This window comes from Simochromis diagramma, unplaced genomic scaffold (genome assembly GCF_900408965.1).
Source record: "Simochromis diagramma unplaced genomic scaffold, fSimDia1.1 OVJJ01000413.1, whole genome shotgun sequence".
Taxonomy (NCBI): domain Eukaryota; kingdom Metazoa; phylum Chordata; class Actinopteri; order Cichliformes; family Cichlidae; genus Simochromis; species Simochromis diagramma.
The window spans coordinates 2,602,708-2,615,074 of record NW_024386948.1 but is presented as its reverse complement, the minus strand read 5'-3'; the positions used below and the strand labels follow the sequence as shown (position 1 = coordinate 2,615,074).

Here is a 12,367-nt window from a genome sequence, read left to right as displayed (position 1 = left end):
TCTGGTTTAAACATTTATATTGTGATTTTCAGTTTATATGCAAGAGGAAACATTTACTCTCATCTGCAAACATTTTTCTTCATCTGGCCCCACGTGGTCGCCTCAGCACATCGATATAACTTACATACTGTACTGCAGCAAACATCCCGGTAAGGACAATGACGTTCAGTTATAAGAAAAAAAAAAGATACACTGTCTTCAAGGCCTTGTATGGAATCTACACCACCCCACACCAAAGCCAGTCTAAATGATCTGAAATATTCATGATATGTCATCCTGGCACACACGGACATGTCGAAGGACAGCACTAGCACCCTAAAAACGAAGGCATCGCTGCTAGAAATGGAAACCCTTCATAGTCGACCCTCTAGATAACCTCTGACCCTGTGCACCAAGAGATGGAGCAGCAATGGCACCACGAGGAAACGAGATTCCATAGACACAAAGTTGAGTTGAACATTCAGATGATTTGTGTTATAATAAACTACATGATTCGATGCTCTGTACATTAACCGGATAAAATGCATCTCTCCTTCGATACTTCACGTGGCTGAATCCAGCCGGTGCTCGCCACTTCCTGGACGGTGAACTTAAGAAGGCGGCGGGGGAACAAACGGTAACGGAGCAGCAGCTGCAACTGTACAGATACAAACTGAAGGATAAGGTCCGAAATCAAGCCAGCACACAGGGAACTCACACAGTCCACAAAGATAACCACCCCAGGCCTCCTCCTCCTCTCTCCTTTTCTACAAAGTCCAGTACAAGTTTTGCATTAAATTAAATCCAGCTGCACAGTCCATGCCATTTTTTTTGGAAACCTTTATAAGATACTTCCTTTCTGTTTTGACCTCTGTGCAAGACTTTAAGAGTAAGGCTTCCTTCTGATTTGCATTTGTCAAGTGGTGAAACAGTCTAGAAACGCTTAAGACAAAAGATTTTACTGAATCATTGCCTTTCTTTTCTTCCAGATACATTCCATTGTGCGCTAATGTTGATCTGCTCCTCTCTAGGCTTTAATCTATTTAAAAGACACTTACACATATAAAAAAAATCCTTCCATTTACCAATCTTTAAATAATTTTATATAAAAGCAAACCTGACAATCCCTGTTCCATGAAGGCCCTCCCTAATGATGATTAACTACTACCACCATACCATCACATACGCATGCATGCACTCAATGCATGGATGCACGTTCAGTCCATTTCTCTCTCTCACACACACACACACGCACGTACACACATGCACGCACACAGCTTCATGTTTTACAGCTTGTTGTTTACATGTTGTCCATGCAGTACCAAAGCAGAGAGATCATGATGAGTTTTTGTTGTTTTCTGTGTTGCGTCTCCAGTAACGTGGCACAAACTTGTGGCAAAGAAGCAGATGCATGATTTGGCTCAGACCTGGATCCAATAATATTTGCACAAAGTCTTATTATTAGTGTTTACTCAGAGCTGCTTGGTGTACCAGACAAGTGGGGTTATACCGTACGGGGCAAAAACTTCATGTTCCAGAGAGCTTGGATAGTTTAGACACCTCCAACTTAACCTGTTTGAGTCTAAAGTGTCCCAGTATTGTAAACCTCACTCATCCAGAAAGCCAAGCAATAAAAAAAATGAAGAACTAGCAAACACTAATTGAAGATGGTCTGGTTTGGCTTTTAGTATATACACAGTCATTTATTATCGTGTCCCCAGGAGAAGAAAAGAGTAGTCCACTAATGCATTTTTACTTCAGTATATCATTTCATTGTCTATTCATTCGTCTTCATCGTGTCCTTATCGACAAGTTCAACTACTATCCAGTAAGCTTGGTGCCATCCCCTCTTTTGGGTGGGGCAGGAGGGGGTCCTCGTCGTAGTGTTGCATAGCCTGAGATGTTTCCGGACATATAGCCACCGTTTCCTCCGTTGCTTTGCTTTCCTTGGTCCAGGAGCAGCTCAGGAGGCGGCGGGGGCAGCGCCATGTCGTCCATGGTCCCCGCGGGGTCCAACTTGCCTGAGAGGCCGGCGGAGTTGGTGGAGCCCTGGCGTCCCACTGACTTTCGCCTCAGTGTCCTGTTCAGATCCTCCAAGAAGTTGGGCTGGCCTGAGCTACCTTTTGGGGAAGTGGGTGGAGGTGGCGAGAGCGGAGGTGGTTCTGGGGTGTTGTTACTACGCCGCCCGAGCGTGGGCGGAGGAGTCTTTTTCAGGGAGCTCTTTCCCCATGTTGAGTTACTGACGAGGGAGATGGGTGGTGGTGGAGGAGGAGCCTGGGGCTGGGGATTCACCACTGCTACTCGAGGAGGTCCGCCCGTATGGGCGTCATTACCTGGAGGTGGTGGAGGGGGGAAGAGCTCGGAGGCAGGTGGAGGAGGTGGGAAGTAGGCGCACTCAGGAGGTGGGGAAGGGAAGTCGCCACTAGACTGCTTTGCCTGGCTTACCTTGGCCTGCAGTGCCAGGGGCAGGTTAGCCAGGTTGAGCTTTCCTGGTTTTGGGGGAGCAGGAGGTCCATTTGAGGGCTCCTTTGAAGGCGATCCATTGGAGGGAGGACATGAGGAGGGAGGGGCGGTGTTGCCTTGGGGAGCAAACTTGCTGAGCAAATTTCTCCTGGATTCCTCGTAGGAGTTTGAGGCGTTGGACTTGATGCTGGAGTTCCTCTGGGGGGTGGGAGGAGGTTTCTTGCCTCCAAAACTAGAGGAACCAGAGGGTGACCTCCTTATGGGGGAGCCCATGTTTCCAGAAGGAAGGGGAGGAGGAGGTGGCGTCGGACCTGTGACTGGTGCTGGGGGAGGTGGAGGAGGAGGTGGTGGTGGTGGTGGTGGTTGAGCAGGGAAGCCGGTGTTGCTGTCTGGAGGAGGAGGAGGGAATTCGGGAGACTGCAGCTGCTGGCCACCCCCACGCTGCCATTTTGGTTTGGTTTTAACTGCAGGGGGAGAGAGTGGGGCTTTCGAAGCCTCCATTTGATTGCCTGCTTGGGATGAAGCTCCTGGGAACTGACTGGCTAGCTGTTTCACCAGAGACATGGTGGGAGGGGCTCCTGTGGAAATGGTTGGTGGCTTAGACAAACTATGCTGCTTAGGCAGAGTTGGAGGGGGTTGAGTGGAGGAGTGGCCTGTCTGGAGGCTGAACTGCTTCTTAAGGGGTGCAGGTAGAGGAGGGGGTGGTGGTGGAGCTGGGGTCGGGCAACTCATTGTAGCAGGAGGCGGGGCAGGAGGGAAAGGGGAGACTGGTGACATGGGCTTGGGGGCAGTATGAGGGAGAAAGCCTGGGTTGAAGTTTTTCAGTGGTGCTGCCAGGGGTGCAGGAGGAGGTGGAAACTGGGCCGGTACTTGGAACTGTTGAGGAGGAGGAGGTGGTGGCGGCGGTGGCGGAGGTGGAGGAGGCGGGGGTGGTGGTGTGGGGGCAGGTGGTGGGGAATCCTCGAGCCCGCCGTTTGGAGACGGGAGGTCCCGCGGCGGGCTGGGAAACCGCTCCTTCAGCGCTTGCTTGAGTCCACTGTGGTAGACAGGCTGACTCACGGGAGCAGCTGCAATAGCTGGTGGCGGCGGGGGCGGTGGAGGGGGAGGAAATGCAATTCCATTGGTCTGTGGAGCAGGCAGAGGAACTGGCGGTGGAGGGATGAAAGCCGGTGGAGGGATGAAAGCCGGTGGAGTAGCCGGACTGGGTGGGCCCAGTTTCAGCACAGCCATGGCAGACCCGGGGGTTGGCATGGACGGTGGAGGGGGAGGTGGTGGTGGAGGAGGCGGGGGCACATTAGTCCTTGCGGCAATGTGATTGACGTTTGGTTTGATGGGCTGCAGTGCAGGTGGTGTCAGAGTCGTGGGCAGAACCTGCTGGGCTGTAGCAGGGAGGTGAAAAGGTATCTTGCCTCCTTTCTGGTTCTGCAGCCTGGTGATGGTGCTGTATTTGTACATTGTGAGAGCCGGCGACTGATATGACACCGTCTGGACTGGTGGAGGGGGTGGGGGAGGCGGTGGTGGAGGTGGCGGAGGTGGAGGGGGTGCGGGAGCTGGTTGCTGCTGCTCCTGTGGGGGCATGTGGTTGTAGTTGCTGAAGGCCTGTGACTGTTGCTGCTTCTGCAGCTGCTGTTGATGTAGTTGAGCAGACTGTGGTGGTTGTAGCGGTGGCGGTGGTGCTGCCTGCGGTGGTGGTGGCGGAACTGCCTCCTGAGGAGACGGATGCTGGGGAGGCGGGTGCTGGTGCTGCTGCTGCAGCTGAATTGGCGTCTGGGGTTGCACCAATGGGTGCTGATGCTGTGGGGGGTGCTGCTGCTGCTGATGTTGGGGGTGGGGCTGAGACTGAGGCCGTGATGGAGGCTGCACCTGAGGCTGCTGCGGAGGCGGCGTCAGGGCTGAGTGGTCAACTGAATGCTGGCTGTGATGCCGGTGGCTGTGGGAACCGTGCGGCAGCGTGGCCCCTCTGGATGCCTCCATTCTCATCTGCGGAGAACAGAGCGAGTGTTAGCTTTGTCACGTGACTCACACATCCTCCTGCAAACACGCGACTTTAACACGCTGAAACTCATACCTTTGAGTTTTCCTCAATCTGGGTACCCCTCTTCCAGGCCTCTGAAAATATGGAGCTCACCACGCTCTGGGAACGCCCATGAGAGGAGCCCGTATCCACCCCGCTGTCAGAATGGCCCGAATGATTCGACTGGGACTCTGAAAAAACAAATGAAAAACTGTAAGCCTTTTGTAAAAGGCCTCTTATCAATTAGTAATATTGGAAATACATCATAGATGAGTCACAAATCCTTCTTAAAAATTTAAAAGATTTGACATAGAATATTTATTATGTACATCTTTTTGCTGTTTCTCAGCATTCTCCAACACAAATGTGTTTCTTTTTAGTGAATCAAGCGAGTTAAAAGTCTAGTGCCTGTTTGCATTCTTGTTCTGTGTTCAGAGTGACCTCTAACAGTAGTGAGCATGTCTGAATACACTTTACAATACGCTCCACTTCTATCTGGTAGCATAATTAGCATAACTTAGCATTGACTTAGTTAAAAAAAAAAAAGGAAGTGCTTTTGTTTTTAAAGCTAAATTGCTTCCATGTTGAATTAACTATACACTGGACATGATGATGCGTTTAAAGGAGCCATTAGTGGTGCTTAGCCTAGCTCGTGAGCGAACCGGGTATGCTGGCGGAGCTGGAGCCAGATCTGATGCTAGACGTAGAGAGAGAGGACCAATCATAGGCTGCCTCTGTCCTCTTCATGGCTTCCTGGTAGTTCAAATACAGCTGCTTCCCATACTGTATGAGATCGAAGAACACAGATGCATTTCATAAATTAAAACAAAACATTTATCTGCTTATTTCTTTGCCTTGAACAGTAACTCTGCTTCAAACCAACCTTTGCGATGCGGATTCCATTCACCCACTGGTGCAGCGTCCTCACATCATCGCAGCACAGATACTTGATGTACTGGGACTTCTTCTGGATTTGTGGATGCTGCAAATAAAACAAGTATTATGAACATTAAGTGCTCTGCACAGACACTGCAAAACGATTCAAAATAAAAGGATTTTTTTAAACAAATAACATGTGCAATTGACATCGAAGCATCCTCTTGCAATTTATTAGACAAGTGCTTATTCATTACATTAAATGCAGTCAGTAAATAAACTTTCTATTCTGATTAAACTAATCCAATCAACTTCTTTGCAAAAGATCTCCAGAGACATTTTCTAATAGCAGACTAATGGTACTAAGTGCATGGGGGTAACAGTGAAGCGCTAAGACTGCATATCTCTGGGGACTACAAGAACCATTTGATGTGTTCAAACCTCTACTTTAAACAGATGCAAAGGAGGACACGTGTACATCCCACCCATGTTATCATGCCTCATTTCTCTTGTTATAGATTTCTTCAGATATGCAGACATCTAATTATTTGACTTGCAAAATGTGTTTACAAGATCTGTATCACACACAGAACTGGACATCATCTGTAGCTTTCTTAGCCAAGTGCTCATTTGTGCCGGTTTAGGTCTCTGGAGGAACATTAAGACCTGCTGTTATTTGCAGGCCAATCAGGACAACGCAACGTTTCACCATGCAGTTACAGGGATTCACCTTCAAGGCCAGGCAGTAGTCAGTGGGAGCTTTGTATTTGCTGCGGTAGTCCTGCCCGTAATACACGTTAACATGGTCCAACTGCAGGAAGCACACGAGATCTCTGGATGCCTGTGGAGAAAGAGAGGCAGGGGACGGTGTCATGTACTGATGCGTGGTTGACCTTAAAGAGACCGCTGTTGGCTGCTGCTGCTCTGTGTGAAGAAACTGAATTTTACCCACCACGTTTGTGCTGTAATTGTATAGAAACATGGAGCTTCACTCACGCTGTTTTAGTGCATGAGTGAAGCAGTTGCAGAATGGCTTGAAATAATTATGCAAAGTCCTTCATTTGTCTACGTTTTGTGTGTATATGCTATTAAAGGTCTACCTTACATCTAGAATGCCCTATTCAGTATCAAAGCTGGGACTGAAATGTACTATGGGACTTATAAATGCCTCCATGGTGCCACTGTGAACTGCAAGTGTTAAAATTTGAAAATTACTTGGGAGGATGGTGGTGTTAAAAAGGGAGCATGTGCACTCAAACGCCACGCACACAACTGCTGTTCTTCAAAGTGATCAAAACCAAACAGGAAATGCCACAAATCATGAGTGGATCTGCTTCTCATAACCCTAAATGCCACATTTCTGTTCCTAATCTTCATTTCTGCGTCCGAGTAGCATGATCGTACACCAGCCGTCACTGACCTTGGCTTTGCCTTTGGGGACGTAGTAGATCCCCGAAGCCCTGAGGAGGAAGTAACGCTTCTTCCATGACTTTTTCCCATCTTCTTTGAGCCACAAGATGCCTTCGATCTCTGGCACAGACACCGAGCCACCACAGAAACATTCCTGAAGTATTGCACAAAAACCCATTAAATAATTCATCTAAGTAACGCTCCAGATTAGCAGGAATGATACAAACGTCTGCGGTTTGCTTTATAAAACACCATCTTACCTCTAATAAAGCCTCTTTGTTCCTGTCGGCCATTTCTGATGTCTCCTTCCGCCCCAGCAAATAGTTCTGGAAGCAATTGAGTAAAACAGTGAAGTCAGTGGAGGGATGGGAGGGGGAGAAAGTCTCACCTTATCCTATGTGTAAATAAATTATTCACTTTCACTTGCTTTGACCTACTTCTGACACTCCTACACAAACACACACACTGTTATTCACTCTCTGGCTCTATGCAGGCACTCAGCATGCATAAACAATGCTTCTGCGCGTATAACATACACAGTCGGCATTTGCACACCGAACGCAGAGCAGTTAAAAGAGGAGAGGATGTTATCTGCCCCTCGGTCTGTTGAACACGCCACTATACGTGTGTAGCTTTAACGTAATGGGCGGTCACCTGAGGGTTCTTGAAGAGGGCGTATTTCTCAATGCGCTCTATGAACATGAGCTTGTTGTGGCTGTCCCGGGTCCAGTTTAGCAGATTCTCCACCAGGTTCTCGTGGTCCTCAAAAATACGCTCTGAGAAAAAGGAGGAGCGAGAACAGGTAATGAAGAACAGGCGAGAACAGGTTTCTTTTGCCGCCCTGGAACTGGGGCCGTGACTATTACATATTACTTTGTGTATTATGCTGCGAGAACCCCTGAACTTCGACCCTATGCTACAAGCGCAGATTGAAGCAAAACCATAAACAATGTTTATTCAACTCAGGCGATTGCTCCCTTACCCATCTGCAGCTCAGTGATGGTTTCCACCAGAGACCAGTCAGGGCTGTATCCACAGTGGGACTTATCCAGCAGGCTGTCTAGCACCTGCCTGACTGTCTGCCGCTCGTCTACCATCATGGTCTTTGAGCTCTCGTCGGACATGTGGACCCTGATCACCAGCTGAGGAAGGCCAAGAGGGAAACGTCAAAACATGATATCAATATGTAAGATTTATCGTCATGCATGCGTCAGATCGGGAGGGGGTCAAACATAAGGCTTGGGGGCCAGAATTAGCCCAGCAAATACTCCAATAAGGCCCAGCTTTGGAAAATGCGGAGGGAACGGTATCCCTCAGCCTCCTAGTAGATGCTAAGAATTAGGAAGTCTTAGGTGATCTTCAGGAAATTTGACCTTTAACCTTCATGTCAAGGTCACTGGAATTCAAACTCTTCTGAGATTTTTAAATGGTAAACAGGATGATTCCTATACGGCGCTCTTCTACTCTCCCGGAGCACTCAAAGCTCTTTAACATGCCTCATTCAATCATTCACACTACCATTCTTAAAAGCTTGTAAGTGCTTACTATCCAACATTCACACACATTCATACTCTAGTGGATACATCGGTTAGTATCTTGCCCAAGGATATTTGGCATGCAGACTGGAGCAGATAGGGATTAAATCGCCAACCTACAGATCAGTAGACCCACCCCACATTTTGTATTTCAGTAGATACACCTATGGTATCAATTTGAAAATCCTGGGAGCAATCTTACTCAATTTATTGTGTTCAAAGATTTTCAGAAAACTTAACCTCTGACCTCTACGTTGAGGTCACTGAAATTCTAACTCGCACGAGATTTTTAGTAATTTTTTTTGTATAAAAGCTGAACATTTTCCAATTTGTAGCTTCAGTTTAGTGAAAGAATGACATCTTATCATGTGTTCATGAAGATCATGACCATGTCCCACATATGGCCACTAAACATGACTACGAATATGGCTGTAGTTTGGGCATCTTTAAGCAACCAGAACACGAAAGCTTAAACTAATCTGAACGCGACACACTCGCACACGTGCCAAATCCTGGATCACACAATCGCAGCCTCGATGTGTGAAACCAAATAAAGCCCCGGATTCCTTGACCCTCCTGCATGTCACCTCCCACTGCGACCCCGACGTCCAATCGCGTGCCAGTATGGATGATTGAAGTGAAGCGCAGACCAATGAGAACGCAGGGACAGCGATGAGTCTCAGACATGGGGGGAGTCTGACCTACATTTCTCACAGGAGACCCCCCCCCCCCCACCACTCAGAGGGAAAAAAGTTAAATTAAATCTAACATCTAAATCCTTTAAGATCCATTTCTTATCCAGATGAAGTCAAACTGCTTCGGTGAAATTCAAATCATTGCTGGTCGTGTAAAACGCCGACAACAGGGCACGAATAATTTAGCACATCAAAGCTCTCCTGTGTTAGCTGAGGTTTTTTCCCTTCTCGTGTCCTGTCTGTACCAGTACCCTTTATCTAGCCATACTCTAGCTCTGTTTGCTGTAACACTATTGGGCTTCAACCATTCATTGCATGCAAAAAAGGACACCATTCTGTTAAATGGCATTGGTCTCATTCAAAGAGACGGCTCATTCACCGGCCTGGGGGGGACAAAAGGCCTGCCTGTGTGAGGAGTCCCGTATCGACCTCGCAGTGGAAGCAAACTGTCAGTGCGGCAAGGCGCTCCTGTTGTTCAGCTCATACGCGGGATAAATAACATGTCTTATGTGGATCTGCGTTATTTTTCTGAAGCCCGTCTCCGCTTCCTTGCTCCCTCCTCCAGCAGACGCACACACATAATCAAACACTGCAATGACCTATTTTCTGCATGCTTCACTGCTTCGCTGTGAATGAAGTTCACAAAGAAATGCGGCGTGCACAAAATATGACAAGACAAGTCAGAAGGGCTTCATATCCCTGCACTTTCTAAGAGTCAGCCCTACCTTTTTGACTTGTGCCTCCTTGATTTTCTCCAGGGCGACTCTGATCTTCTCCGCCTTCAGTTTGGCAGCTTGCTCCTCCTAGATGAACACACAGGAGTGTGTTAATACAGCACGCACATTAAAAATGCCTTTTGATTTTATAGCCTCATCCTCGTCATACATCCGTCACTCCTTTGGCAGGAATAACACATGCAGCTATGCACAACTTCATGAAAAAAAGCATCTGGAATGATGGCGCCTTGTGTCACGGGCAGAAATCTAAATTTCCCCCATGCTCCAGGCTGCTTACCTGCCCCCTCCAACAAGATGCCATCACCTCCATTCCTACAGGTTGTGTAAGCTTCCACGTGTGTTTTATTACTTTAGCGTGATTGTTCAATTAGACAAATAGACGCAATTATGATAAAAGACGCCGTGGCGGCATTGGCTCCTCAAAAATGGTGCTCCGCTTGCTGTATATGGTTTCATGCCGGATTCATGTGGAGCTGCGGCGGTTTCTTTTGATCATGCTATACAGCAGAAGGGGAGACAATAGTAGAAGATCCCCCAAGGGTGAGAGGCTGCAGATGAATGTAGAATCAGCTCAAAGAGCATCCATGCAGCCAACTTAAAGATGCAACCCCCCCCCCCAAAATGCTCAAAATGGGAAATATCCAGATGTGTCCGTAACTTGATTTAAAAATATGACAAAAGCGATTTCTTCTACTCAAATGAACAAAAATCTGTTTGCCACCTTTCACACCAAGATTAAAAAACAAAAAGTTATTCCAGCGCGATTCCCAGTCGATCAAAGTCCGCCTTGCATCCACATCTGCCGTCACCCAGAGATGACAGCGGTCGAGCTAGCTGAGACGGTGCCGAGCGAGGACTTTAGCGATGGCATGGGTTCACTGACACGCAGACATGTGTGGCCAAGACGAGCACAATTTGACTAAAACGCCAAGTGAGACAGTAGGGAGGAAAATGCCCCTCCCCCTTCCTGCTTCCTCCCCTCTCCATCACTCGTTTCCTCTCTTTACAGCAGATGCAGGGGTTTGGGAGCGTACCCAATCGAGGGGAGCATAATCCCCACAAAAAAAGGTACCAGGAGGAAGGGCCGCCCAACCAGCAAACTCCGTTTAAAGGACCCTGAACCCTTTAGCCAATCGGGACGAGGCGGGGGGAAGACCATGACCGACTATGGCCCTGAAGCTAACTCACAGAGACAAGGACGGAGAGAGTGGGTGAATGAGAAGCTGAGGTGCTGAATATTTGAAGTCATGTGTACACACGAGCATGTGTGTTCAAAGAGAGAGGGTGAGGGGTATTAACAAGTGCTCCCCAAGCCTCTTATCTCAAGAAGCCCCTGCCTGCTCCTTGACCCAGACTGCCTTTACCACATGACCGACTCTAGGGCACACACACATTAAAGCTTTAAAACCAAGAGTGTGTTTGGCCAACACATAGTGGCAGGCTTTTACCCACCCCAATGTGTGTGTGTGTATAAGACTGAGTAAGAGCAACAGTGATCAAGAGGTCACGCGAGTTGTACAGATTACAGTCGGGAGTCAATTTGAGTCCCACTGTGGGTTCAGCCCCAGAAATGTCAGCGTGGACAACCCGCCCCCCCCCTCGCTCTCTCATCTATTATTCCCTCTCTACACGACACATACTCCCTGCTTTTTATTAGACATTAGACCGACTCCGATTCGACAGGCGTTTACCCTTCCACTTTCACAGTGAGCCACACCAGAGCCAATTTTAAAAAAAGCTCTTCTGCCTAGTCTGTAAAAAAAAAAAAAAGAAAAAAAGAAAAAAAGAAAGAAAAAATCTTGGCAGCCACTTCCTTTGATGTCTTTCCACTCTCTCCCGCCTCGCTTGTTCCCAAGCATCCCGCGCTCATTCAGTATTCTGATTCACGAGCGAGGAGAGGGAGAAAACTTGTGAGTCCAGGCGATCGCGGCTCGCCTTCTTCTGTTCTCTGGTGGAAAGTGTAACACTAACACATAAACCCCCTCACAGCCTGTAAAGATGCAGGCTATCACTCCTCTCCCCTTAAAAGAAAACAACAACATAATATACAGCTGAGTGCTCTGTTTACAGCAACAGGCACCAATGTTTTGAACCACTGAATCAATCCAAAAGATTTGGTGACTATGTCCGTGTAGCATCTCAGTTATCCTGGTATTCTAAGGAGCTTGGTGGATGTCCCTAGGGGGACATGTCCTTGTCTATGGCACAACATAGAAGAGCCACCTCGAGAGGACAAGACTCAGCTGTACGTCTGCATCTAAAGGATCCCAATGTCCACATTTTGGACAGAGAAGACAGATGGAAGAGGAGCGAAAGAAGCCATCTATGTCCAATGTGAACGACAATCCTCGAACAGAGGGGATGGCTTACAGCACCAACTGTCTAACACCTAAAATTAAGGACGGCTTAACGCCCACTCGTATCTTGCGTCAGTCGATCGCAACAGGTCACATGATAGGGTGAGGCAAGGTCCACCCAAAACCTCTGCTGATAATAACCCTTTTTCACACCTTAGCTCATGTGACGATGAACATGATCATCAAAAAACTTAAAGAAGTCCAGTCGCTTTTCTTTCCCAGCTTCTTAGATAAGGTGACTGCAAATCTTATATCCAGCTCTAAAACTAGAGGGCAGATGAGCTGACAGTGTCGCTGCCGG

The 12,367-nt window shown here is 48.0% G+C and overlaps 1 protein-coding gene across 9 annotated transcripts in view; it reads right to left on the bottom strand.

The window, feature by feature from the left end:
* raph1b (Ras association (RalGDS/AF-6) and pleckstrin homology domains 1b) overlaps positions 1-12,367 on the bottom strand; it is a 42,388-nt gene continuing 30,021 nt past the window's right edge. For all 9 annotated transcript variants that reach the window (XM_040038320.1, XM_040038321.1, XM_040038324.1 and 6 more), the window contains 10 exons: positions 9,698-9,775; positions 7,725-7,884; positions 7,397-7,518; positions 7,003-7,068; positions 6,753-6,896; positions 6,063-6,173; positions 5,340-5,438; positions 5,119-5,239; positions 4,511-4,647; positions 1-4,422 (listed from right to left, as the gene is read on the bottom strand). In XM_040038320.1, the coding sequence (XP_039894254.1) occupies positions 1,801-4,422; positions 4,511-4,647; positions 5,119-5,239; positions 5,340-5,438; positions 6,063-6,173; positions 6,753-6,896; positions 7,003-7,068; positions 7,397-7,518; positions 7,725-7,884; positions 9,698-9,775 (3,660 nt within the window). In that variant the 3' untranslated portion in view covers positions 1-1,800. The remainder of the gene's footprint in view (positions 4,423-4,510; positions 4,648-5,118; positions 5,240-5,339; positions 5,439-6,062; positions 6,174-6,752; positions 6,897-7,002; positions 7,069-7,396; positions 7,519-7,724; positions 7,885-9,697; positions 9,776-12,367) is intronic.